Genomic DNA, 27,596 nt, shown 5'->3' with positions numbered 1-27,596 from the left:
TGCAATTAATTCCCTCGTCTAAATCATTAATATATATTGTAAACAACTGGGGTCCCAGCACTGAGCCTTGCGGTACCCCACTAGTCACTGCCTGCCATTCTGAAAAGGTCCCGTTTATTCCCACTCTTTGCTTCCTGTCTGCCAACTAATTCTTTATCCACATCAACACCTTACCCCCAATACTGTGTGCTTTAAGTTTGCACACTAATCTCCTGTGTGGGACCTTGTCAAAAGCCTTTTTGAAAATCCAAATATACCACATTCACTGGTTCTCCCCTATCCACTCTACTAGTTGCATCCTCAAAAAATTCTATGAGATTCGTCAGACATGATTTTCCTTTCACAAATCCATGCTGACTTTGTCCAATCATTTCACCGCTTTCCAAATGTGCTGTTATCACATCTTTGATACTGATTCTAGCATTTTTCCCACCACTGATGTCAGTTTTCAAAGCATAATAGTCACTTTTCAAAAACTCTTCTAAAAAGATGAATTGATTTGGATGCAAAAACTATGGAGATTTCAATACAATATGATCTGCTTGCATTAAAAAATTATAATACTTCACATAACAGCTTTTTAAAATGGTATATTTAAAACTGACATGTCTTGAAGCTGGATTTCATCATGGCAAATATAAAACAATTGAAACAATGCTAGAAAATTACTAGAAAAACAAAATGTTGATTTACCATGTCCTAACTCTGTTTGAGCATAAGTTCCAATAATCTGGTAATTCTTAGCAAGCGGAATCCACTTAGCGATCTGTGCATCAGTCCCCAGTCCAATAATGGTTGGTATAAACACACCACTGTGGATTCCAAAAGCCAGGTTGCTTCCTAATATCCTAAAGCCAGGTAGAAGCACAAATATATTCACTGATAAGAATGCTGAATTTTAATGTTTCTTTTTAGTGAGAAACCAAAGTCATCACACATTATATACTGACATTACTATTTGCCATTATAGGCATCCGTTAGTTTCATCAGACCATGGATTTGCCCCTTGGAAGATTTCCAGGGCACAGGCCTGGGCAAGGTTGTATGCAGGGCCGGACTTTAGGCAGGGCTAGGCTGGGCTGCAGCCCAGGGGCCAGAGCTGCAGAGGGGCCCAAAATAGGTAGCTATCATCATGGTGGACAAAAAAAAATACGAGAGTGGAGCACAGAAAAGAAAAAGAAACAAGAAAAAGAGGACCGTGAGAAAGAAGCATTAAAAAAGACATTGAAATTGACAGAATTTTTAAAACCTGTTCTTGATGATGCAGCAGTCCCATCGCTCTTGTCACAGTCTGAGACCGGTGGACAAATGGAGACTTGTTCAACAGCCAGCGCTAGCACCAGCGTTAACACAGGACCACCGTCCTTGCCACAGTCAGCAGCTAACATTGAAAAGGGAGGGAGCATGACTTTGGGATTCCCAACCACAGAGGCCTCCGAACAACCAAGTCGGGCCACCATTAATGTTAATGTTACCGCTACTGAGGATCCTTACAGCACTGATCCTGTTCGCTGGGGAAAGGAAATGTTAGATGATTCAGTTCGAGCATACTGGGCTAAGAAAGGGCCGGAGTCCTGCCAGAATAAGGATGTGGATATCAAAGCTTCGGAACGAGTATACTAACAGCAGAGAAGTTTTTTTTCCTCCAAATTTCACTTCAAACGCAAGCTCGTAAATGGGCAATGTCTCTTATATTCCCCTTCCACTGGCTGTGTGTTTTGTTCTGCATGCCGCATCTTCAGTGATGGTAACTGTCAGTCCATCTTTGAAACTGGCTTTAACGACTGGAAACATGCCGCTGAGCACATAGGATTGCATGAAAATAGAAAACACTGCAGGAAAACGATACTAACCTACGTTACACTAGCGTCTGATAGCGGAAGAATAGATACAGAACTGCAAAAACAGTTCGAGTCAGAGTGTGTCTACTGGACCGATGTATTAAGAAGAGTGGTGGCGGTTGTGGTTTTTGGTCAAGAGGGGATTGGCTATCCGAGGCTCCAGTGACATATTTGGCAGGCCTGATAATGGCAACTACATGGGCATTCTACAGGTAATAAGTGAGTTTGACCCATTTTTGAAGGCGCACATACAGAAATTTGGAAATGCAGTATCAGGCACCCCTTCATATCTTTCACCTAAAACATGTGAGGAGTTTATTGAGCTCATGAGCCATCGAGTTCTGTCAGAGATCGTCAGTGAAGTCAAAATGGCCAAATACTTTTTGATTAGCATCGATTCAAGCACAAATGTTGCACACGTAGATCAGCTCACATTCATTTTACGTTATGTGTCAACTGATGAAAACATTCAGGAACGATTCTTACGATTTCTACTCATTGAGAGCCACACAGGGGAGGCTTTATGTGAGTCTGTGCTCAAAGTTTCAGGAGCGATGAATATTGACATAAGCAACTGCAGGGGGCAGTGCTATGACAATGCTGCAAATATGTCCGGTGCATACAAAGGCTTACAATCCCACATCAAGGAAATCAATTCACTTGCTGAGTGGGTTCCATGTGCAGCACACACATTGAATCTCGTTGGAATCAACAACGTCAACTGTTGTGTTGAAACAGCTGATTTTTCCAGCTTCGTACAGAATGTGTTCAACTTCTGCTCCAAGTCAACTTCTAGGTGGAAGGTGGTGACTGCAGGACTTCAACCTAATGCGAACAAGCGCATTGAAACTCTGAAGTCTCTCTCTAATACTAGATGGGCTGCACATGCAGAAGCCACACAGGCAGTGTGCGGGAATTATGCCAATATTCAAGATTTGTTAAAGAGCATTGCAGATGATGTTAATCAGAATGTGGCAACTAGAAATGAAGCGCGGTCACTATACAAAAAAATGGACAAGCTTGAGATAGCTTTTCTGAGCAAATTGTGGCATTGCATTCTTCAGCACTTTGAAAGTGCAAGTGTTGCATTGCAAGCTGTAAGTCTAGTCCTGTGTAATGCTGTGAATTTGGTGAGATCACTACAGGGATATATAGCAAGCTTGCATGATCGATTTGATATTTTTGAGACCCAAGCTAAAACAATGTCTCCAACAGTCTCACAAGTGTACAAAGAAGACACCCAATGACAAAGAAAACGTAAATCCTGTCTGGGTGAATCCACAACAGCTGATGCTGGCTTGTCAGCCAGAGAAAAATTCTCAGCTACTGTTTTTTTGGTCGTGATGGATAGATTACTTGCAGAAATTGATTGCAGATTTGCATCATATAATGACCTTAACAACACATTTGGCATCCTAAACAATATCCCTTCTCTCTCTGTACAAGATCTGCGCAAGAGAGCATCTGAACTCTAAAGCAGATATTCAGCTGACCTGGAGTTAGACTTTGTGGAGGAGATTGTCCATTTCAGGGAATTTGTAAGTGACAAAGATATTTCATCCACAACAGAGTTTTTATGCTTCCTCAGAGAAAAAACCTGCAGGTCATCTTCCCAAATGTAAGCATTGCTTTGAGACTTTACCTGACTCTCCCTGTCACAAATGCAAGTGGTGAGCGATCCTTCTCCAAGCTCAAGCAAGTGAAAAATAGGCTCAGATCCACAATGGGACAGGACAAGCTGAATCATCTTACTCTGATGTCACTTGAAAGTGATCTTTTTCAGAAACTGGATTTTAGTGATCTGATCAAGGACTTTGCTGCAAAGAAATCCAGAAGAACTAGGCTTTAATTTTAAAAAACTTCGTAACTATCTAGGCTTGTGTGTCAGTGCTGTTCCTGTTTTTGTGGCAATAGGCTAATAGTAAGTAATAAGTGGTCTTTACTCTGCAAGCCACACAGCACAGCAATAGGTTATTATGTGCTAGATCTCATTTTTCAAAAAGATTGTTGGAGTATTGTCAAGTTTCCTAGTTTGCCATAGCGCCATCTCTCTTGGCCTTTTTGTCTCTCATTTCCATTTTACTTTCTCAGAACACACAGTTGAGAAAAATACCTCGATAAAAATGCTTTGGCTTTGTTTGAGAAATAAGGCCTATGGTATGTGCAGCAATAGCTAAATAATGATTTAAGTTTGGGTACATCATACTTCGTCTCCCTCATAACTTTACTAAGCCAACTAAGCCTAGGTCAATTTTTGAGTGCTTTAAATGCTGTCCTTCAAACTAAGAATCTGCATTACTTTCTGTCCTCCCTCTTAAGGCCTGTAAGTTTATAGCCTACGTATTGTACTAAACCAATGTCTTGGTCCACAGCTTTGATATTTAGACCAGTACGACCTTTGCTCTTGTTCTTGCCTTTTTTTTGCTTGGTACAGCAGGTATCGGCAGGGGCCCCAGGCCCACTAAATCCGGCCCTGGTTGTATGGAAGACCAGCAGTTGCCCATGCTGCAAGTCTCCCCTCTCCACGCCACCGATGTTGTCCAAGGGAAGGGCATTAGGACCCATACAGCTTGGCAATGGTGTCATTGCAGAGCAATGTGTGGTTAAGTGCCTTGCTCAAGGACACACATGCTGCCTCAGCCAAGGCTCAAACTAGCAACCTTCAAATCACTAGATGAACGCCTTAACCACTTGGCCACGCCATTTGCCATTAGCTTGTGCTTTATTATATACACATATAGTAGCTTATTGATATTTACATATTGGCAGTTCCCTCTGATGTCTGGATATACAGTACAGTAGCTGTTTTTACCATTGGTTGTTACTTCAAATTATAGGCTTGCCTTGAAATTTCTGCATAAAAGTGTATCCTTCTGCTTCTAAAACTCAACATTAGCAGAAAATAAAACATTTTAAATGCAGAATTAAGAAGGAATCAATGATGAGAACAGACCAGATTCATATTAAAAATAACTTGGAAGGTTAATGCCAAAAGCAATTAAGACAGCCATTATAGAATTAAGATACTTGGTTTGATATAGTATACTGGCAGATCACTTAGTAGGATTCTTCCCAAGTCAGATCATTACAGAATTAAGCTCTACCCTTGGCATTTTAGCCTGATAGATTGATTCCTTAGTGCAATTCTGGCTCCTGCACCATAAGGTATGTCATTTTTCAAATAAGACAATCACAGTCCCACCAGATCTCTTGGATGAATGTAAACATCTGCTTAGATCACTGTCCCTGCTTCAGATTTGTTTTACTGTGAATAACAGATTTCACATTTAGTTTTGTATCTGTTTGTTTTCTGATTACTCACTGGTCCTTCAGCTCACTCACTTTGCATCTCAAAACTGAATAGAATGCTGGATTCTGATCTTCCCTTCTCTTGATTGTATCATTACATGAGTGGTAATTTGATTACTTTCCATGGATTCTTAAAGGTAGCAGAACAATTCAATAAAGTAATTTAAAATGCAGGCATTATACATTTCTATATTTGCCAAGGAGGTTGTGTTAGAACTAATTTAGCTTCAGGTTCAACACCGTGTACAATTCTGATCAAATTATGTGGATGCACTGGAGAAGGATTGGAGAGTAGGTAGTTGACATTTACAAGGCCAAATGCAGTGCATAAAATTGAGGGTAAATAGGACTAACATTTCCCTTGAGTCAAAAACTGATGGATGTTCTGGGAGATATATTAGAGGAGAGATGAGGAATAAAGAGGTAGAAAGGAGGAAAAGCTGAGGGTGGAGCCCTGACCTTCACTTTTAGCTGGGAGACACAAATTAAGTTTCCAATTTTTTTTATACCAAAGACATTTCCTTATATATGAAATACGTAGAATATTACATTTTAATTCTTGTGAGTAAAAACTTAAAATATAAATTAAAACAATATATTAATAAATAAAAACAATTAATTAAAAGTTCAAAAAAAGGTATTTCTTTTCTGCAGACACATCCTGTATCTCATGCATTGCCTAAAAAACAGGTTGAGGATAGAGCTGGTGGGCATTTTGCCTAAAAAACAGGTTGAGGATAAGAGTTGGTGGGCATTTTGCAGCAAAGACTGGGTGATCATTTTGCCAAGCACCTTCTCTCAGACTCAAAGGTGACTCACAACTCCATATTGCCTGCAAATTTAATTCTCCATCTAACACTCACTTTGTCATATCTGTCTGAGACCTCGTTGGTCTCTGAGGCCCAATACAATGCTCAGGATCAACATGTCACCTACCATCTTCCGGAATCAAGATGGAATTCTCCAATGTGCTTTTCCTTTCTGTCTCTATTAGAACTGAATATTTCCGGCAGACATTCATCTGTGACTTTCACTCAATATTTTCTTTCCAATATGGAAAACTGGCCTCTGGGCACGTTCCACACCCCTGCCATTATGAACACACCAGACTGAGAGGCATAATGCACTTCAAGCTGCCACATTTACCCATCTAGTCTCACTGTTTCCGATATATTCCCTTTATTCTATGCATTCCCCTTCCTATTTCTTTCTACTGGAAATTATTTTCTCTTTCCCAATTTTGACAAGCATTTCAGGCCCGCAATGTTCACTGTTTCTCTTTCCTCACATGCTACCTGACATGCTGCGAGCTTCCAGCATTTTTGGCTCTTATTTCAGACTTTTGGTATCTGCAGTTTTTGAAATTTGAATTATTGCAGAGATAGTAGTTTATTTGCCTTGGTAGGAAGAAAGAATAAAAACAGGATTTTGTTTAAATGGAGAACCTAAAGAAATCTGTTATGCAGATAGAATTACGTGCCGCTATGTATGAATCAAAGTTAGATGAAAGTCCCGGAAGACCACATCTGCACCAGGTGTGTCGAGCTGCAGCTCCTGAGAAACTGCATTAGGGAACCGGAACTGCAACTCAATGACCTTCGTCTGGTCAGGGAGAGTGAGGAGGTGACAGAGGGGAGCTATAGGCAGGTAGTCACCCCGGGACCACAGGAGACAGAGAAGTGGGTAACAGTCAGGAGAGGGAAGGGCAAGAAGCAGGTGCTAGAGAGTACCCCAGTGGCTGTCCCTCCCTTAATAATAAGTACTCCTGTTTGAGTACTGTTGGGGGGGGATGGCCTACCTGGGGGAAGCAACAGGGGTCACGCCTCTGGCACAGAGTCTCGCCCTGTGGCTCAGAAGGGTAGGAAAAGGAAGAGGATGGCAGCAGTGATAGGGGACTCTATAGTTAGGGGGTCAGATAGGCGATTCTGTGGATGCAGGAAAGAAACGCAGATGGTAGTCTGCCTCCCAGGTGCCAGGGTCCAGGATGTTTCTGATCACGTCCATGATATCTTGAAGTGGGAAGGAGAACAGCCAGAGGTCATGGTACATATTGGTACCAACGACATAGATAGAAAAAGGGAGGAGGTCCTGAAAACAGATCACCGGGAGTTAGGAAAGAAGTTGAGAAGCAGGACCTCAAAGGTAGTAATCTTGGGATTACTGCCTGTGCCACGTGACAGTGAGTATAGGAATAGAATGAGGTGGACGATAAATGCATGGCTGAGGGATTGGAGCAGGGGGCAGGGATTCAGATTTCTGGATCATTGGGACCTCTTCTGGGGGCAGGTGTGACCTGTACAAAAAGGACAGTTACACTTGAATCCGAAGGGGACCAATATCCTGGCAGGAAGGTTTGCTAAGGCTATTGGGGAGAGTTTAAACTAGAATTGCTGGGGGGTGGGAACTGAACTGAAGAGATAGAGGAAGAGGCCGTTGGCTCACAAATAGAGAAAGCTTGGAGACAGTGTGAAAGGGAGGATAGGCGGGTGATAGAGAAGGAACGCGCTCAGACTGATGGTTTGAGATGTGTCTATTTTAATGCGAAGAGTATTATGAATAAAGTTGATGAGCTTAGAGTGTGGATCAGCACTTGGAGCTATGACGTTGTGGCCATTACAGAGACTAGGTTGGTACAAGAGCAGGAATGGCTACTTCAAGTGCTAGGCTTTAGATGTTTCAGAAAGGATAGCGAGGGAGGCAAAAGAGGTGGGGGCATGGCACTGTTGATCAGAGATAGTGTCACAGCTGTAGAAAAGGAGGAAGTCATGGAGAGGTTGTCTACAAAGTCTCTGAGGGTGGAAGTTAGGAATAGTAAGGGGTCAATAACTCTGGATATTTTTTTATAGACCATCCAATAGTTACAGGGACATCAAGGAGCAGATGGGAGACAGATTCTGGAAAAGAGTAATAATAACAGGGTTGTTGTGGTGGGAGGTTTTAATTTTCCAAATATTGACAGGCATCTCCCTAGAGTGAGGGGTTTAGATGGGGTAGAGTTTGTTAGGTGTGTTCAGGAAGGTTTCTTGTAGGTAAGCCTACAAGAGGAGAGGCTGTATTTGATCTGGTATTGGGAAATGAACCTGGTCAGGTGTCAGGTCTCTCAGTGGGAGAGCATTTTGGAAATAGTGACCACAATTCTACATCCTTTACCACAGCGTTGGAGAGGGATAGGAACAGACAAGATAGGGGAAATGTTTAATTGGAGTAAGGGGAAATATAAGGCTATCAGGCAGGAACTTGGGAGCATAAATTGGAAACAGAGGTTCACAGGGAAATGCACGGAAGAAATATGGCAAATGTTCGGGGGATATTTGTGTGGGGTTCTGAGTATGTATGTTCCAACAAGACATGGAAAGGATGGTAGGGTATAAGATCCATGGCGTACAGAGGCTGTTGTAAATCTAGTCAGGAAGAAAAGAAGTTACGAAAGGTTCAAAAAACTAGGTAATGATAGGAATCTAGAAGATTAAGGCTAGCAGGAAGGAGCTTAAGAATGAAATTAGGAGAGCCAGAAGGGGCCATGAGAAGGCCTTGGCAGACAGGAATAAGGAAAACCCCAAGGCATTCTACAAGTATGCAAGAGGATAAGACGTGAGAGAATAGGACCAATCAAGTGTGACAGTGGAAAAGTATGTACAGAACTGGAGGAAATAGTGGAGGTACTTAATGAATACTTTGCTTCAGTACTCACTATGGAAAAGGATCTTGGCGATTGTAGGGATGACTTGCCGTGGACTGAAAAGTTTGAGCATGTAGATATTAAGGAAGAGGATGTGCTGGAGCTTTTGGAAAGCATCAAGATGGCTAAGTCATCAGGACCGGACGGGATGTACCCCAGGCTACTGTGGGAAGCGAAGGAGGAGATTGCTGAGCCTCTGGCAATGATCTTTGCATCATCAATGAGAACAGGAGAGGTTCCGGATGATTGGAGGGTTGCAGATATTGTTCCCTTATTTAAGAAAGGGAGTAGGGATAGCCCAGGAAATTATAGGCTAGTGAGTCTTACTTCAGTGGTTGGTAAGCTGATGAAGAAGATCCTGAGAGGCAGGATTTATGAACATTTGGAGAGGCATAATATGATTAGGAATAGTCAGCATAATTTTGTCAAAAGCAGGTTGTGCCTTTCGAGCCTGATTGAATTTTTTGAGGATGTGACAGAACATATTGATGAAGGTAGAGCCATAGATGTAGTGTACATGGATTTTAGCAAGGCATTTGATAAGGTACCCCATGCAAGGTTTATTAAGAAAGTAAGGAGGCATGGGATCCAAGGGGACATTTCTTTGTGGATCCAGAACTGGCTTGCCCACAGAAGGCAAACAGTGGTTATAGATGGGTCATATTCTGCATGGAGGCCAGTGACCAGTGTGTGTCTCAGGGTTCTATTCTGGGACCCCTAATCCTTGTGATTTTTAAAAATGACCTGGATGAGGAAATGGAAGGATGGGTTAGTAAAATTGCTGATGACACGAAGGTTAGGGGTGTTGTGGACAGTGTGGAGGGCTGTCAAAGGTTACAACGGGACATTGATAGGATGCAAAACTGGGCTGAGAAGTGGCAGATGGAGTTCAACTCAGTTAAGTGTGAGGTGGTTCATTTTGGTAGGTCAAATATGATGGCAGAATATAGCATTAATTAGATTAGATTAGATTAGATTCAACCTTATTGTCATTTTGCCGAGTACAGATACAAAGCCAATGAAATGCATTTAGCACCTGACCAGAAATGCAAAGAATAGTGTTATTTACAAAATAACTGTGAATAAAAAATGTGCTACACCACACAAATATAAAAGTACAGAGACAGTACAATACAGATGCAATACTGCTTAGCACTGTGATGAGAGGTTCAGCAGTATCACAGCCTCAGGAAAGAAGCTCTTCCTGTGCCTGCTGGTGCGGGAGCAGAGGCTCCTGTAGCGCCTACCGGATGGGAGGAGAGTAAAAAGTCCATGGTTAGGGTGAGATGCATCCCTGAAAATGCTTTTCGCCCTGCCCAGGCAGCATTTATGGTAGATGTTCTCAATGGTGAGCAATTGGGTGCCGATAATCCACTGGGCAGTTTTCACCACACGCTGGAGTGCTTTGCGGTCTGATACGGGACAATTGCCATATCACACTGAGATGTAGTTGGTGAGTATGCTCTCAATGGTACAGCGGTAAAAGTAAACGGTAAGACTCTTGGCAGTGTGGAGGATCAGAGGGATCTTGGGGTCTGAGCCCATCAGACACTCAAAGCTGCTACGTTGGTTGACTCTGTGGTTAAGAAGGCATATGGTGCATTGGCCTTCATCAATCGTGGGATTGAGTTTAAGAGCCAAGAGGTAATGTTGCTGCTCTATAGGACCCTGGTCAGATCCCACTTGGAGTACTGTGCTCAATTCTGATCGCCTCACTACAGCAAGGACGTGAAAACCATAGAAAGGGTGCAGAGAAGATTTACAAGGATGTTGCCTGGATTGGGGAGCATGCCTTATGAGAATAGGTTGAGTGAACTTGGCCTTTTCTCCTTTGAGTGACGGAGGATGAGAGGCGACCTAGTAGAGGTATACAAGATAATGAGAGGCATTGATTGTGTGGATAGTCAGAGGCTTTTCCCTAGGGCTGAAATGGCTAGCACGAGAGGGCACAGTTTTAAGGTGCTTGGAAGTAGGTACAGAGGAGATGTCGGGGTAAGTTTTTTTCTGCAGAGAGTGGTGAGTGCGTGGAATGGGTTGCTGGTGGTGGTGGTGGAGGCGGAAACAATAGGTTATTTTAAGAGACTCCTGGATGGCTACATGGAGCTTAGAAAAATAGAGGACTATGGGTAAAGCCTAGGTAGTTCTAAGGTAGGGACATGTTCGGCACAGCTTTGTGGGCCGAAGGGCCTGCATTGTGCTGTAGGTTTTCTATGTTTCTAATTAGGAAAACAAATTGAATGCTGTGTTTTGGTGGAAGTAGATTGGAATGCAACACCGGAAAAGTCTTGCTTTTACTATACAGGTGAGAACACACCTGGAGCACCAGGTACAATTCCTTTGAATAATTTGATGAACCATATGTAGAGAAAGTTTGGAGAAGAATGAATCTCTTTCCACAGATACTACCTGAACTGTTGCACGTGTTCAGCATTTGTTTTTTTATGTCAGACTTCCAGCACTTGCCGTTTTTTTACCTAAACGTCTCTTACTCCAGAGTTGGAGTCAGCCGAGTATGAAAGGATGTAGTGGTGGAGGAAAAAAAAACTTCTTCAAAAGATCTCCTGAAGAAAACAAAAGAGTAGAACCAAAATGCATTAAAAAAAAAATTACCTGACAGCAAACTGGATTTCTGGCCCATCATCTGTCCAGTCTAATTCTTTAATCTTCCGATACAGGTGTATAGATGCTTTTACAGCAGCCTCATATCGCTCAGTAGGTGTCAAGAAATACTGATTTTCTTGACTGAAAACAGGATCATTATTAATGATTCTCCCTAATAAAACAAAGAAAAAATTCTGGATTTAAAATACAATATTTTATTTCATTTGAAGTTCCTTTTTGAATTTAGATTAAATTTTGTACAAGTAGCTTTCGTAGTGCAAGTAGAACTCACTTTATAGAAAACAGACATCAGAGTTTCAGCTTTACAATAAAGACATCTGCATAGTAAGTGATCATGATTGTAGATTACAGGAAGTGAAGTGGATATGTAAACTACAATGGATGAATGTTATGATCTTCATGGTTGTGAAAGTCAGAAGTTTGAGAGGTGCTTTCAGAGTAGCTTAGTTAGTAACTGATACGTGATCTGAATTGTACGGGTGGGCTGGAGGCACTGTAAGTCCCTAAGCTCTGGTCTTCAGCATTATAGAGTGGATGTTGCCTGCCCCCGGAACCTATGCAGTATCCAATGTTCCCAAGCGTTTGTTCGCTTCACATGCCATGAGATGAATTGTCTGAAAACTGACTTCACTGATGGCACAGAATCAAGAGAAACTAAGGATTATCAATTTGGCACTTCTGGCTAAGTGTTTCAGCCTAGACTTTGTACTTGCATGCCGGGCTCCGCCATTATTGAGGATGGGTTTGTTCTGAGATTTTTCATCTCCCATAACCTGCTCAATTGTCCACCACTATCTCCATCTAAATGTAGCAGGATTGCTGGAACTTGACCTGATCTGCAAAGTCCAATAGACAAAGCTGAATAATCTCCGTTGAGCAATATATGTGACCCATAACCAGAGGTATACATTTTTCTTAACTGGTCTGTGAAATAGTCTAGTGAGCTAGTCAGTTCAGGGCCAATAAATGCTGGTATAGTTTGCATTGCCCAAATACGTACAAAAGTTGGGGTGTTTACTTATGATTGTAATGTTTGATTTTATTTGCAATTTCTCAGAAAAAGAAGAAACCCGTGTCTGGAAGCAGCAAGATCTGGAGAACATTCAGACACAACAAAGTGTCTTCCAGTTGAATTTTAACTCATTTTCTTTTTCCACAGATGCTGCCTGACCTGCTGAGTATTTCCAGCCTTTCTAATGACCGAAATAGATTCTTTTCAAATCCATCTCCAATGGGTGAAAGCTTATTCCGAAAAAATGCACCCTACTTCAACATGCAAATACCAGGGGAAAAATCCTCTCAATGTCTACTCTGTCAATTCCCACTTTTCAATTTTCTAAACACAAAATAGCATAGGCCCCGTTTTGCTCAATGTTTCTGATGCTAACTCCTTCTTCTGATGCATTGATCTAATGAACCCACTTTGCACTGTCTTCACTCAAGTATGTTATTCTTTAAACATGGATCTGAAAGTTAAATGTAGTACTCCAGATGACATTTCACCAACGCTCTGTAAAACTGCATCAACCTTCCCTACTTTTACTCTCACGCCTTTTGCAGTAAATGCAGACATTCCATTAGCCTTCCGAATTACTTGCTGAATCAGCATACTAACTTTGTACTTCATTCATTGAGCTCACTTTTTCAAACTAAAAATATTTCTTCATTCTTACTTCCAAATGTTCCCACTTTATACTATAGGTATTAACATTTTGTTCACTCATTTTACTTATACATTCAAGAATCTCAACACCGTACAGGATGGGGCAGCTCACTTAGTGTGCACCATATCAACTCCTTCACTCACTCCACCACTGAGGCATTGTAGAAGTGTTTTGTACCCTCTCTATGGTTCCTTAAGGTTGTTATAGCTGGGGGTGGTATTGGGAACAAGCTCCCACTACCCATTACATGCTTCCAATTGCGTGTGCCTCAAAAAACCTCTGACAACCAAGTCCAGATCCTGGGTATCACGTGTGGCTTATCTACTAAGCCCGGTAGAACTGTGTCTACTGACAGGAGAAGGGGCAAAGGCAGGCTACTGGTGCCTTAAAACCTGTCGCTTCGGGCAGGTGGGACTCACCAGCCATGGTTGGCTGCTCATCTAGGGGAAGGAAAACACTGATTTCAAACCTATACCCACTCATGGGGAAGGCTTCGGGAGTAAACCATGAGGGAAAAATCCAGAGCTGGAGTCCCTAAGGCAGTCGTACATTGAGTTCAATGTTGACTGGCAACTCCTGCGACACTGCTAGTGCCAAACTGTATCAGTCTCTGCAGTTTCTTTGGGTTCTTCAGATGCGTGGAGAGGGGAGCTTGTTGCGTGGGCAACAGCTTGCTCTCTATATCGTACTGTCTGGGTTTGCGTATCTGGACAGCTAGGATGCAATATCCATTGTCAATTCTGACCGACAGAGGCCCTCACTCACTCAGTAATTCACCAAAATTCCTTCGACAACACATTCCAAACTCAAACTATTACCAGCTAGGACAAGGGAGCAAAGGCATGGGAACACCACAGCCTGGAGTTGTCCTCCAAGCCATGCACCATCCTAACTTGGAAATGCAAGTGACTTCCTTCACCATTAAGGATTGACAATTAAATGTTGGCTCAGCCTCCACTGATAAACAAATTTAAAAAATCCTCTGGGATCTCTAGTTTCCAGAGAATTTTGGTAGATTATTAATCTATGCACCTATGATCTTTGTGGCCTCCTCTGCTCCAAGGAAAAATATTACAAACTTCATGTTACTGCTATCAGGCAGGAGGTACGTGAGCCTTAAGATCCACACTCAATGTTTTAGGAAGTTTTCTCCCCGTCAGATTTCTGAAGAATCTATGAACACTGCCTCATTATTCATCTTTTGCACTATTTTTTCCTGTAATTATAGTAATTTTTTTGATGTCTTATTCAGTACTGCTGCTACAAATTTCACATTACGTTAGTGATAATAAGCCTGATTCTGATTTTGCTCAGAAGGAATTTTTGGAATTTACTACAGTAGAGGGCGTAAGTTTCTCATTTGCTCATTAAATGGCGCATATGTCACCATCTACTATCCCGAGCTTCATTTTTTGCATGCATTCACAGTAGAACAAAGAAATACCACAGAATCAATGAAAGCTATCAATGACAACCCACCAACACACGAGGAAATCTGCAAATGCTGGAATTTCAAGCAACACACATCAAAGTTGCTTGGTGAACGCAGCAGGCCAGGCAGCATCTCTAGGAAGAGGTACAGTCGACGTTTCAGGCCGAGACCCTTCAATGACAAACCACCAATGCACAAAAGATATTTCGGGCATCACGTTACAAAGAGAGGCCTGGAAAATGGATGTTGACCGAACAGCCTGGTTTGCTGAGGTGTGTTTTCTTTTCAGGATTTATGTTTGGCTGTCAACCTTCAACCCGGGAAGTAATTGACGACGGGCGAGTGCTGGTCGGGCGGCACTCACCCACAGATCTCCGAATGCGCGTACGGTCTGCGCCCCCATCCAGAACATTCACCAGCTTCTCCACGTCGAATGAGGAGGCTTTCCGCTCGCTGTCAATGTCCGGATTGACAGCTCCGAACACCGACTCGTTCCACATGCCGACTGCGCCCTGAACACTCTCCAAGCCCCAGGAGACTTTGCGGAGTCCGTCTCCCCTCAGACGCAGCCCTCCGACCGACCAACCAACCAGTGGCCGAGCGCTCCGTCTTATTACCATGCCTATTGGCTGGTTCCACTGTCAATCAATTGTCAATTCTCTTACAGTAAGGAAAGTTTGCAAGATTTTTGAGCAGGCTGTAAACTATTTTGTTATTCGCTGAGCGCGAAGTATTACTTTCGAGGGAAGTCACGTTCCCATAACAAATTTAGATATTTTTATTTTAAAATTATATGGATTTCACAAAATAACTATTCCTGAAAGCAACATACATCAAAGTTGCTGGTGAACGCAGCAGGCCAGGCAGCATCTATAGGAAGAGGCGCAGTCGACGTTTCAGGCCGAGACCCTTCGTCAGGACTAACTGAAGGAAGAGTGAGTAAGGGATTTGAAAGCTGGAGGGGGAGGGGGAGATGCAAAATGATAGGAGAAGACAGGAGGGGGAGCAATAGAGCCGAGAGCTGGACAGGTGATAGGCAAAAGGGGATACGAGAAGATCATGGGACAGGAGGTCCGGGAAGAAAGACGGGGGGGGGGGACCCAGAGGATGGGCAAGAGGTATATTCAGAGGGACAGAGGGAGAAAAAGGAGAGTGAGAGAAAGAATGTGTGCATAAAAATGAGTAACAGATGGGGTACGAGGGGGAGGTGGGGCCTTAGCGGAAGTTAGAGAAGTCGATGTTCATGCCATCAGGCTGGAGGCTACCCAGACGGAATATAAGGTGTTGTTCCTCCAACCTGAGTGAAAGTGGTTAGAGTGAATGTTTGCGCACAGCATACTGTTGTACTGTCCAGTGAAAGTTTGCTAGCTCTCATCGAAGGTGAATAGTCCAGTAGGTTTATCGGGAAGATTGGTGGCAGTTGGTAAATATTTACTTTTACAACACACTGCCTAATTTTGCCGATTATTGCTAGTTTTGTCTTATTATTTCAGATTTCCACAAACTATCCACGTTCAGGCGAAGTATGAAGCGGCAGCGCCAGATGTGAGCAACACACATCAAAGTTGCTGGTGAACGCAGAGTTAGTGAGACTCTTCCTTCAGTTAGTCCTGACGAAGGGTCTCGGCCTGAAACGTCGACTGTACCTCTTCCTGGAGATGCTGCCTGGCCTGCTGCGTTCACCAGCAACTTTTATGTGTGTTGCTTGAATTTCCAGCATCTGCAGAATTCCTCTTGTTAGCGCCAGATGTGAACTATTTTCATACTATTATGTTTATTTTATCATACTTTCTTACTATACAGCATACTTCTTTATCTGTGGAATGTGTGTTTCCCGTCAGCGGATACAACCTGTTCCATTTCTTGTCTGTACATTGCGATGGAGTCATAACATAGAGATTTTTAATCCCTCACATTGTGGGACGGATGTAAGATCTAAATAAATAAATTCAAATTCACTTATTTCACTCGCTTGCATACCCGGCAACTATTGAGAAGTTCAAAGAACTTATTAGAAAAACAAGACTTTCATCGGTATTTACAGATGCAACAGTATGTTAATAGGACGGTTAAAAATGTAACCAAGGCAAGTACATGTCTGATAGAGCTATTTAGAAAAGCATATAATTTAGACAACGGTAGTAGAATCATTTCAAGCGTGTATAAGAGTTTGTCAAATCTTAAAACACATTCGACTTCATACATTAAAACAAAATGGGAGAAGGAAGGAGGGATAATAATATCTGAGGAAGACTGGACAATAATATGGAGGTATCAATGGAAGTGTACCAGTTCACAGAAAAAGAGGGAGTTCGGGTGGAAAAACTTAAGATATTTTATTACACCCTCTCAGAAATCCCATTATGATAGTAACCTCCCTGTTTGCCGGAAAAATTGTGGAACTCAAAATGCAAACCATTATCACATTTTCTGGGAATGCCCCGATATCAAAGACTGTTGGAGTGGGGTTCATAATGCCCTACTAGACATCTTTAAATGTGAAATGCCCTTAGAGAGTAAGACCATATATTTTGGGTATATACCTCAAGAATGGTTGAAAAGAGATAAATATTTAATGACTATACTACTGGTGGCCCTTACCAGGAAATGGTTATCACAGGAGAGCCCAACTTTAAATGTATGGATGGAAATTACGATGGACATTTACAAAATAGAAAAGATTGTTAATCATAAGTTGGAACAATTTGATTCATACTGGGAAAAATGGTTTAACTACATAACACCTCATAGGCCTGATTTTATTCTCACAAGTCAATGAATATGTTGTAAAAAAAAAGATCACCCCTACTTTGTACATAGTTTTCTTCTTTTGATTGTTATTTCTTTCCTCTCCTTTCTATAAGTGTATACCTTAGATAAATATTATGTGGAGATTTGTGACAAATATGATTACATGATATATATGTACAGTATCTGAAATACATCTTATGGAAATGTTTGTTTGATGATGAAATTCAATTTAAAAAAATTACAAAAAAAAAATTCAAAGAACAACAATTCAGCCTGTGTCTTGCTTTTAGACAAGAGCTAATTTTCTACGTTAACAGTGCTTACAACAATGAATTCCGCAGTATTAGGTTACCCAAGCTGGGCCATTGGCAGAATTGTCGTTAATTATAGGTCTTCCTTGGCTACTTTGAATTTTGCAATGTAATTTACATTAACACCACTAATGTTAATAAAAGATGACTGGTATGTAAATAATGTATGCAAACAGTGTACTTGAGCTACAAAATGCAAAACCTAAGCATTCAATTTTTGAAGCACGAGAAATTTCCACATGGTAAAATAAGCAGTTTTTAATTTCAAAGCTGTTACAATTACACAAACCTATAGATGGCAACAATCCAACTGAATACAAAATCTCCTCCTGTTATCAATGATGAAACAGTGATTACCTCTTATCACAGATTCACAGACTGGAGCTTGAATTTTATGTACATGTAGAAAAGCAACAATTTCCCAAGTGATGAGTAAAAGTGAAAGAAAATAAACTTTCAGAATGTGCATTCCAACACTAAATCTAATCAGAGGTGTAAATTCATTTTACTGTGGTGATAGGTGTAACTTATGCAACCGTAAACATTTTCTCAGTAACATTTCAAAAGCATCGTTTACAAAACATACAGACAGCTGTTGTCATTACAAACAATATGATTTGTCATTCTAGCAGCTGCATTGCAATTTTTCTTTGCAATTCTGGTCACAAAATACCAGACACTCTTTCTTTCCAGTACTAGGTGAATTGAATACATGGCAAACAAAATTAAGAGAGTGACAATCTTTTCAAATGAAGTTAAAAGCTTTCAGAATTACATTCATAATCAAGCAGTCTCCAACATCTGGACATTACTAAGTATAAAATAAATCAGCATTTTGAAGTGTAAATGACAGAATGAACATAAAAGATATTGATTGTAAATTGATTTTGTTTACACAGCGTTTATCTTTAAAGTAGTAGTCATTGCATTTCTTGTACTACACAAAATTCTTCTCTATGCTGCCCACACATTCTGTAAGGCTAATTATTGTGATTTTCTAAGGCTCTGGTACGGGTAGCTTTTCAAAATATATCTGCTTTTAGTAGTAGGTTCATAAGCGCTTAATAGAATTATTCTAGAATGAAATGTGCTGTCAGCAAGACAGAACAAAGTTTTAAAGGTTTTGGTCAGTTGTTCCTTGGTTTACTGTAGAAGTTTTAATTGTGTTTACCCTATTAATTTCTTTATCCCATAGTATTATATCAGAAAAAAAACACACCAAGATTCTCAATACAGGAGTTATCTACACATCTATTACTATAGGTAGATAATAAATGTATTGAAAATTGTGATATATTTTCTGGATTGTTAGGTATTGTGCAATCTAAATTTAACTCCTAAAAAAATATCAACAGTCAACAATTCCAAATCTTCCCAGCAGATTCTGGCTATTTCAGCTGTTGACTGTATACATACATAATCAGACAATCCATAAAATACCAACAGCCACCACTTATTTTACTGTTAAGATTTGTAGATTAAAATTAACAATATCCATGTAGCATTTACAACAATCTTCAATTAGCAACATTTTAATTCAAATACAGCCGTAACAAAAAAAAATGCATAGCAGTCAAACGTTTGACCAAATATCAACACAAGCAAAAGGAAGGCTTTTCCTCTGAGATAAAAGGCAAATATCACATGACAATAATTGTCACCATCAAATCTCACCCGTCAAAGGGAACATTCGACTCTAAGTTCATTTCATTAAAAAGAGTCACTGCTGCTGCACGTCAGTTGATGTTACAAGCAGAGAACCTTTTATGCAAAATACCATGAAACACCTTCTTTATGCTTTGAATCATTACATGGAATGCATGAACGAATAGCGAGCTTGATGTTCCATCTTAGTCAGGGGTAAGAAATTTAAGGTATGTTGATAGGTCACTTTGTCATTACAATTCATTGTCCAGATTCACTGGATTCTTGTTATGTTTCTTTTTATTCAAACTGGCATATTCACATTAAGTAGCACTTTCACGTTCTCACCTACTGATCAGGTTTGGTGAGCCCTACAAAACAAACATTCTTAATGTCTGGAAAAGATTGGCCATCCATTCCGAGCAGAATAAAACAGTTTTCATTTTCCTCATAAGAAAGACAAGAACATTAAATGAACTCTATAATGATGGCATAGCAAATCAGTCAAGTAGAACTGGTGCCGAGCATTATCAACCAGTAAAAGGCCATTCATTGAGAAAGGAACTCTCTATACTAGCCAGCCTTCTTCTCAGTACTGAAAGTGGATGTTCTCCGCAAGTTTTCTTTGACTTTGATGAATTCAGGAGCATTTTCTTGTTCTTCTCCACTCCTCTCCTGTTCCCTTTCCAACTGAAAGATACAATTTCACCATTTAGTAAATGCAAAAGTTTTCCACAATAGTTTCCACACTTGAACATGTTAGCTTAACCATAACATGTTGCCTAAGTTGCATAGGGAAAAACAAAGGTTGCCTATTGATTAATGATGATGTCAATATTAAAATCAAGTAGCAATTGGAATATGGCAAAGATAAGATTGTTACAGCCTTAGTGACATATTGTCCTGTTGCTTTGGGGAATATTGAAAATTTGAGACCACAATCCACTTCTACCTCCCCCAGAATCTGAATTCTTAGTGATGTTTACTCTTTACCTGGTGGTAGAAGTGGAAAACGTTGGATTAATTTTTAGATTATTTTAGAATAAAGTTTTCTAATGTTTAATCACACTTCTAAATTCATGTTTTTTAGGCAATGCCCAACATTTCAGGAAGTTTCTCAGTGACTTCATTTTTCCAAAATGTTTTATCAGTTCTTGTTGTTTCTGCAGGTATGCTTATGACAAGTTTGAAACACAAGATGGAAGAGCACCATAGGAAACTGTACAAATAACTTCATTATATCTAGCTCTGATTTACAGTTTTCTCAAGAAATGGAAGTGTTACTTTAACTTCGTATGATACTAGACTCACATTATGCTGTTATCTTACAATGCTCTCTGGAAGACTCACCAAGATACTTTACTGTAGGAAAAAATAAACAAATTCATATGCTAAACACAAGAGATTCTGCAGATGCTGGAAATCCAGAGCAACACACACAAGGCTGGAGGAACTCAGGATGGTCAGGCATCATCTATGGAAGTGAATAAACAGTCGATGTTTTAGGCCGAAAATGGAAAGGAAGGGGAAGAGTACGAAGGTGGGGGGTGGGGAAGAGGGGAAATAGTGCACGCTAGGAGGTGATTGGTGAAGCCAGGTGGGTGGGAGAGGGGGAATGAAGAAAGAAGCTGGGAGATGATAGATGGAAAAGGTAAACGTCTAGAAGGAATCTGATAGGAGAGGGTGGACTATGGGAGAAATTCATAAAGTATCTTTTTCATCTTTGAGATATAAAGCATATCTATTAAAGGACCTTAACAGAAAACTTACAAGACACTTCCACCACAATCCTTGGACATGACTTGTCCTGTTAATAGGCTTGACTTAGAGTGAGGACCACAGTGATACACAGCTGGGTAAGAGTAACCCTGGAACCAACATGGGTTCCTTTTTAGTAATGTCAAAGAATTAGCATTCATAGAAACATAGAAACATAGAAAATAGGTGCAGGAGTAGGCCATTCGGCCCTTCGAGCCTGCACCACCATTTATTATGATCATGGCTGATCATCCAACTCAGAACCCAGCCTTCCCTCCATACCCCCTGACCCCTGTAGCCAAAAGGGCCATATCTAACTTCCTTTTAAACATAGCTAATGAACTGGCCTCAACAGTTTGCTGTGGCAGAGAATTCCACAGATTCACCACTCTCTGTGTGAAGAAGTTTTTCCTAACCTCGGTCCTAAAAGGCTTCCCCTCTATCCTCAAACTGTGACCCCTCGTTCTAGACCTCCCCAACATCGGGAACAATCTTCCCGCATCTAGCCTGTCCAATCCCTTTAGGATCTTATACGTTTCAATCAGATCCCCCCTCAATCTTCTAAATTCCAACGAGTACAAGCCCAGTTCATCCAGTCTTTCTTCATATGAAAGACCTGCCATCCCAGGAATCAATCTGGTGAACCTTCTTTGTACTCCCTCTATGGCAAAGATGTCTTTCCTCAGATTAGGGGACCAAAACTGCACACAATACTCCAGGTGTGGTCTCACCAAGGCCTTGTACAACTGCAGTAGTACCTCCCTGCTCCTGTACTCGAATCCTCTCGCTATAAATGCCAGCATACCGTTCGCCTTTTTCACTGCCTGCTATACCTGCATGCCCACTTTCAATGACTGGTGTATAATGACACCCAGGTCTCGTTGCACCTCCCCTTTTCCTAATCGGCCACCATTCAGATAATAATCTGTTTTCCTATTTTTGCCACCAAAGTGGATAACTTCACATTTATCCACATTAAATTGCATCTGCCATGAGTTTGCCCACTCACCCAACCTATCCAAGTCACCCTGCATCCTCTTAGCATCCTCCTCACTGCTAACACTGCCACCCAGCTTTGTGTCATCCGCAAACTTGGAGATGCTGCATTTAATTCCCTCATCCAAGTCATTAATATATATTGTAAACAACTGGGGTCCCAGCACTGAGCCTTGCGGTACCCCACTAGTCACCGCCTGCCATTCTGAAAAGGTCCCGTTTATTCCCACTCTTTGCTTCCTGTCTGCTAACCAATTCTCCACCCACACCAATACCTTACCCCCAATACCGTGTGCTTTAAGTTTGCACACTAATCTCCTGTGTGGGACCTTGTCAAAAGCCTTTTGAAAATCCAAATATACCACATCCACTGGTTCTCCCCTATCCACTCTACTAGTTACATCCTCAAAAAATTCTATGAGATTCGTCAGACATGATTTTCCTTTCACAAATCCATGCTGACTTTGTCCGATCATTTCACCGCTTTCCAAATGTGCTGTTATCACATCTTTGATAACTGACTCCAGCAGTTTCCCCACCACCGACGTTAGGCTAACCGGCCTATAATTCCCCGGTTTCTCTCTCCCTCCTTTTTTAAAAAGTGGGGTTACATTAGCCACCCTCCAATCCTCAGGAACTAGTCCAGAATCTAACGAGTTTTGAAAAATTATCACTAATGCGTCCACTATTTCTTGGGCCACTTCCTTAAGCACTCTGGGATGCAGACCATCTGGCCCTGGGGATTTATCTGCCTTCAATCCCTTCAATTTACCTAACACCACTTCCCTACTAACATGTATTTCGCTCAGTTCCTCCATCTCACTGGACCCTCTGTCCCTTACTATTTCTGGAAGATTATTTATGTCCTCCTTAGTGAAGACAGAACCAAAGTAATTATTCAATTGGTCTGCCATGTCCTTGCTCCCCATAATCAATTCACCTGTTTCTGTTTGCAGGGGACCTACATTTGTCTTTATCAGTCTTTTCCTTTTTACATATCTATAAAAGCTTTTACAGTCCGTTTTTATGTTCTCTGCCAGTTTTCTCTCATAATCTTTTTTCCCCTTCCTAATTAAGCCCTTTGTCCTCCTCTGCTGAACTCTGAATTTCTCCCAGTCCTCAGGTGAGCCACTTTCTCTGGCTAATTTGTATGCTACTTCTTTGGAATTGATACTATCCCTAATTTCTCTTGTCAGCCACGGGTGCACTATCTTCCTTGATTTATTCTTTTGCCAAACTGGGATGAACAATTGTTGTAGTTCATCCATGCAACCTTTAAATGCCTGCCATTGCATATCCACCGTCAATCCTTGAAGTGTCATTTGCCAGTCTATCTTAGCTAATTCACGTCTCATACCTTCAAAGTTACCCCTCTTTAAGTTCAGAACCTTTGTTTCTGAATTAACTACGTCACTCTCCATGTTAATGAAGAATTCCACCATATTATGGTCACTCTTACCCAAGGGGCCTCTCATTCCTTCTCATGTTGAGAAGTGAATAAAATTGCAGAGGTTCAAAATCCAAATTAAGAACAGAATGAATTTCTAAGAGATTAGATGTGACAGAATTCGTTGAATTTGTCCAGGAACATTTTCTGAAGCAATGGCTCAACTAGAGAAAGGATTATACTCAATCTCTTCTTGAGGAAATGAAGCCATTCAAGTGGCTGATCCATCAGTGGGAGAGTGTTTTGGGACCATAGACCCTTGTACTTTTAATTTCAATAGAGTTTTGGCCCATAAGTTAAAGGCCTGAATTGAGGAAAGGCTACTTCGGATGGCATTAGACAGAAACCTGCAAAGATTGATTGGGACAGGCTTTTCAGGTAAAAGGACATGTGACCAGAGGACATGTACCTTTGCAGGTAAAAGGAGGCATTTAAAGGTGAGATATAAAGAATTCAGGACCAGCATCTTCCTGTTAGATCGAAGAGCAAGGCTAGCAGAATTGGAAAACCATAGTTGATTAGGTATATTAAAGTCCTTCAGGAGAAAGGAAGCACATGTCAGAAATAGGCAGTCAAGATCTATCAAATCCCGTAAAGAGTATAAGGGATGTAAGACTACACTTAAGAAGGAAATTAGGGGGACTAAAAGAGACCATGAGATATCCCTGGTAGTTCAAATACAGTAGGAGAATGCTACTAGATTCTATAATTATATTAAGAATAAAATGGTACTAGAAAGACGGTGTGGAGCAATGAAAAATTGGTGAAGTAGGTCTTAAATGAATACCATGTATGTATTTATTGTGGGGAGGGGACATGGAAACTAAAGAGTTCGAGGGAGGTGAATGCTGAAGCATATTAACATTAAGGAGGGGGGCGTTAATGGTCATAAAGCAGGAAAGATTGTTGGGGACAGTGGATAGTGTCTTCATGGACTACAACAAGGCCTTTGACAAAGTTTCCAGATGATAAGATGGTCCAGAAGGGCTGAATACATTGGGACCAGGATGAGATAGCAAAACTGGTATAAAATTGGCTTAGGGTGGTAGTGGTGGTGAGGGTGGGGTTACTTTTCCAATGAGGGACCTGCAATCATGGCATACCACAGAGATTAGTACTGTATCCTTCATAATTCATTATAAATTAATAATTTGAACAGAATGTCAGACACATGATTACTAAATTTGTGGATAACACCAATTTTTTGGGTATAGTGGACATTGAAGAAGATTGTTCTAGGTAACTTCAGGACCTAGATAAGCTAGGAAAGCAGACAAGGGAACGGTTGATGGAATTTCATTCAGATAAGTGCAAAATTATGTAGTTTGGAAACTTAACTCAGAGCAGGGCATACACAGTGATGGCAGGGAGTTGGGGAAATTCTATTGAACAGTGGGACCTTGGGGTTCAAGTACATGGTTCCCTGAAAGTGACAACACAAGTTGACAAGGTGTTAGCGGCTACATATGGTATGCTTGTCTTCATTGGCTGAGTACAGAATTTGGGGCATCAAGTTACAGCTGTAGAAGTCTTTGGTTAGGCCACTCTTAGAACAGTGTGCACAGTTTTGGGCACCATACTATAGGAAAGATGTGATTAGGCTAGAAAAAAGATTTTGGATTGGTAACAACATCTCCTCCATAATCTCCATCAGTACAGGTGCACCACAAGTCCGTGTGCTTAGCAGCCTGCTGTAGTTGATATATACTTATGACTGTGAGGCCAAGGACAGCTCCAATGCTGTACTTAAATTTGCTGATGACACCACAGTCGTTGGCCAATTCAGAGATGGTGATGAATCAGCAGAAAGGAGGGAGATTGTAAAACTGGCTGAATGGTGTCAAAACAACAACCCTCTACTCAATGTCAGCTGGACCAAGGAGATGATTACCGACTACAGGAGGAGGAAACTGGATATCCATGAGCCAGTCCTCATCAGGGGATCAGAGGTGGAGAGGGTCAGCAACTTTAAATCCCGCAGCGTTATCTTTCAGAGGATCTGTCCTGAATCCAGCATGCAAGTGCCTTTACAAAGAAAGCTTGGCAATGTCTCTGCGTTTTATTTTGGAAATCTGCAAACATTTGGCATGTCTTTGAAACTTCAAAAAACTCCTATAGATGTGCAGTAGAGAGTATACTGACCAGTTGTATCACAGCCTGGAATGGAAACACCAATGCCCATGAATGGAAAAGCTGAAAAATGTAGTGGATATGGCCCAGTCCATCACAGGTAAAGACACCCCCTCCCCCCACCATTAAGCACATCTACGAGCAGCATCCATCATCTAGGCCACGCTCTCCTCACACTCCTGCCATTTGGAAGGAGCTACTGAAGCCTCAAGTTTCACGCCATCAGTTTCAGGAACAGTTAATACTCTACAACTGTCAGGCTCTTGAGCCAGAATGGATAACTTTACTCCCCCAACTGATTCCACAATCTATGGATGCATTTTTAAAGACTGTACAACTCTTGCTCTCAATATTTTGCCTCTCAGCATTTGCAGCCAGTCAGAGGTGGGTTGCTGAGTCTTCGCTGCATGCCCCTCTGTTGGGCAAATCTTTCAACCTCCTTATCACAGGGAGGAATAAAGCCGTTTTAAATCACCCTTATTTGAGTGTAGGTGCTTGGCAAAGTGGTACTGTATCCGGTGCTCCCAGTGTAGCCTCCTGTACATCAGTGAGACCCGACGTTGATTGAGAGACCGCTTCGCTGAGCACCTATGCTCTGTCCACTAAGAAAAGGCGGAATCTCCCGGTGTCCACCCATTTTTATTCCACTTCCTATTTCGACATGCCAGTCCATGGCCACCTCTACTGCTGCAATGAGGCCACACCCAGGTTGCAGGAGAAACACCTTATATTTCATCTGGGTAGCCTCCAACCTGATGGCAAGAACATTGATTTCTTGAACTTCTGGTAATGGCCCTCTCCCCTCAGCGTTCCCCAACCCTATTTTCTTCTCTTTCCTCATCTCATTTCCTGCCCATCACTTCCCTCTGGTGCTCTGCCTCCTGCGCTTCCTTTCATGGCCTTCTGTCATCTCCTATCAGATCTCTCCTTCTCCATCTCTTTCACCAATCGACTTCCCAGCTCTTTATTTCACCACTCCAGGTCTCACCTATCACTGACTACAGTACCTTGTATTTCTTCCTCCCCTTCCCCCACCTTCTTACTCTGACTTCTTATCTTCTTTTCTCCGGTTCTGATGAAGGGTCTCGGCCTGAAATGTCGACTGTGTACTCTTTTCCATAGATGCTGCCTGGTCCGCCGTGTTCCTCCAGCATTTTGTCTGTTAACTGCCATATTAGATGCTTTGGGATAAGTTCAAGGTAAAACTTACTTTACCCACAGTGTACGCAAGCAGGAAAGATTAATTGGTCCCTTGCTCCCATTATGTCCTCCAATAAAATTATGACGTACCTCAGCATCACTTCCCTTCAATGTCCTTATTACTCTTGATTCCCTTAACATCTAAAAAGTAATTTTTTTTTGGCATTTCAAACCTGTTCCAGCCTTTGATGTCTCTTCTGGAGTTGAAGTTCAAATGGAGATTTAATTTTCTGTGCCTCTTCTTCCTCCTTCCGTTGCCGAATGAGCTGATCTCGCCGCCTGTATTCCAGCACTCGTTGTAACTCTGGTTTGTTTTCAGAACCCAAACCTCTACAAGAGAAGTAAAATGTTTTAACTCAATGATCTTCTGTGACTTGCACGTGGAAAATTAAAGCCAATTTTCCCCACTGTAGGAGGGACAAGTATGGGGATTTGGAGTTGATAACTCTTCAGTAAATTTCAGAGTACACAACTACATACATGAATTGTGAGTCACTGAATAATGATTCCCAAACAAAGAGATACCCTTGTATGAAATGCGTAACAGAGAGAGCAAAGTTAATGGCTTAAAAATTCCAGTTGTTAATTGTCATTGTTTGGCATTACTACTATGCAAAGTTGAAAAAACTTCTACCACATACACATTCTTACAAGGAAACCTGGGTGTGGCCAGCAGTGATATCCTTTCACTGCAGAGTAAAATGCCATCATATTTCTGAAAGGTCTATGATTATTGATTATTCATTTTTTTGCACTTTATCTATTTTGTAATACAGTGGATTCTGGTTAACTGGGCTGTTGGTTAATTGGGG

General features: G+C 41.4%; 2 protein-coding genes and 1 long non-coding RNA gene across 7 annotated transcripts in view; 1 reads left to right on the top strand and 2 right to left on the bottom strand.

The window, feature by feature from the left end:
- LOC134356829 (peroxisomal acyl-coenzyme A oxidase 2-like) overlaps positions 1-15,295 on the bottom strand; it is a 42,146-nt gene extending 26,851 nt beyond the window's left edge. The window contains exons 1-3 of one of the 2 annotated variants that reach the window (XM_063068003.1): positions 14,912-15,295; positions 11,440-11,602; positions 694-848 (exon numbers count right to left, since the gene is read on the bottom strand). In XM_063068003.1, coding sequence (XP_062924073.1) covers positions 694-848; positions 11,440-11,602; positions 14,912-15,167 — 574 coding nt within the window. In that variant the 5' untranslated portion in view covers positions 15,168-15,295. Of the gene's footprint in view, positions 1-693; positions 849-11,439; positions 11,603-14,594; positions 14,892-14,911 lie in introns of those variants that run through there. The other variant, XM_063068004.1, reaches the window with a different exon arrangement.
- A 49-nt stretch (positions 15,296-15,344) lies between these two features.
- LOC134356832 (uncharacterized) lies at positions 15,345-20,441 on the top strand. Its single transcript, XR_010020445.1, has 3 exons — positions 15,345-15,482; positions 16,041-16,070; positions 20,423-20,441. It is a non-coding gene; the product is annotated as an uncharacterized LOC134356832 (long non-coding RNA).
- The window catches only part of LOC134356830 (protein FAM107B-like), a 164,126-nt gene continuing 152,317 nt past the window's right edge, over positions 15,788-27,596 (bottom strand). For all 4 annotated transcript variants that reach the window (XM_063068008.1, XM_063068005.1, XM_063068006.1 and 1 more), the window contains 2 exons: positions 26,958-27,114; positions 15,788-19,943 (listed from right to left, as the gene is read on the bottom strand). In XM_063068008.1, coding sequence (XP_062924078.1) covers positions 19,827-19,943; positions 26,958-27,114 — 274 coding nt within the window. In that variant the 3' untranslated portion in view covers positions 15,788-19,826. The remainder of the gene's footprint in view (positions 19,944-26,957; positions 27,115-27,596) is intronic.

Source organism: Mobula hypostoma, chromosome 15 (genome assembly GCF_963921235.1).
Source record: "Mobula hypostoma chromosome 15, sMobHyp1.1, whole genome shotgun sequence".
Classification (NCBI taxonomy): Eukaryota; Metazoa; Chordata; class Chondrichthyes; order Myliobatiformes; family Myliobatidae; genus Mobula; species Mobula hypostoma.
This window is presented reverse-complemented; position numbering and strand designations above follow the sequence as displayed.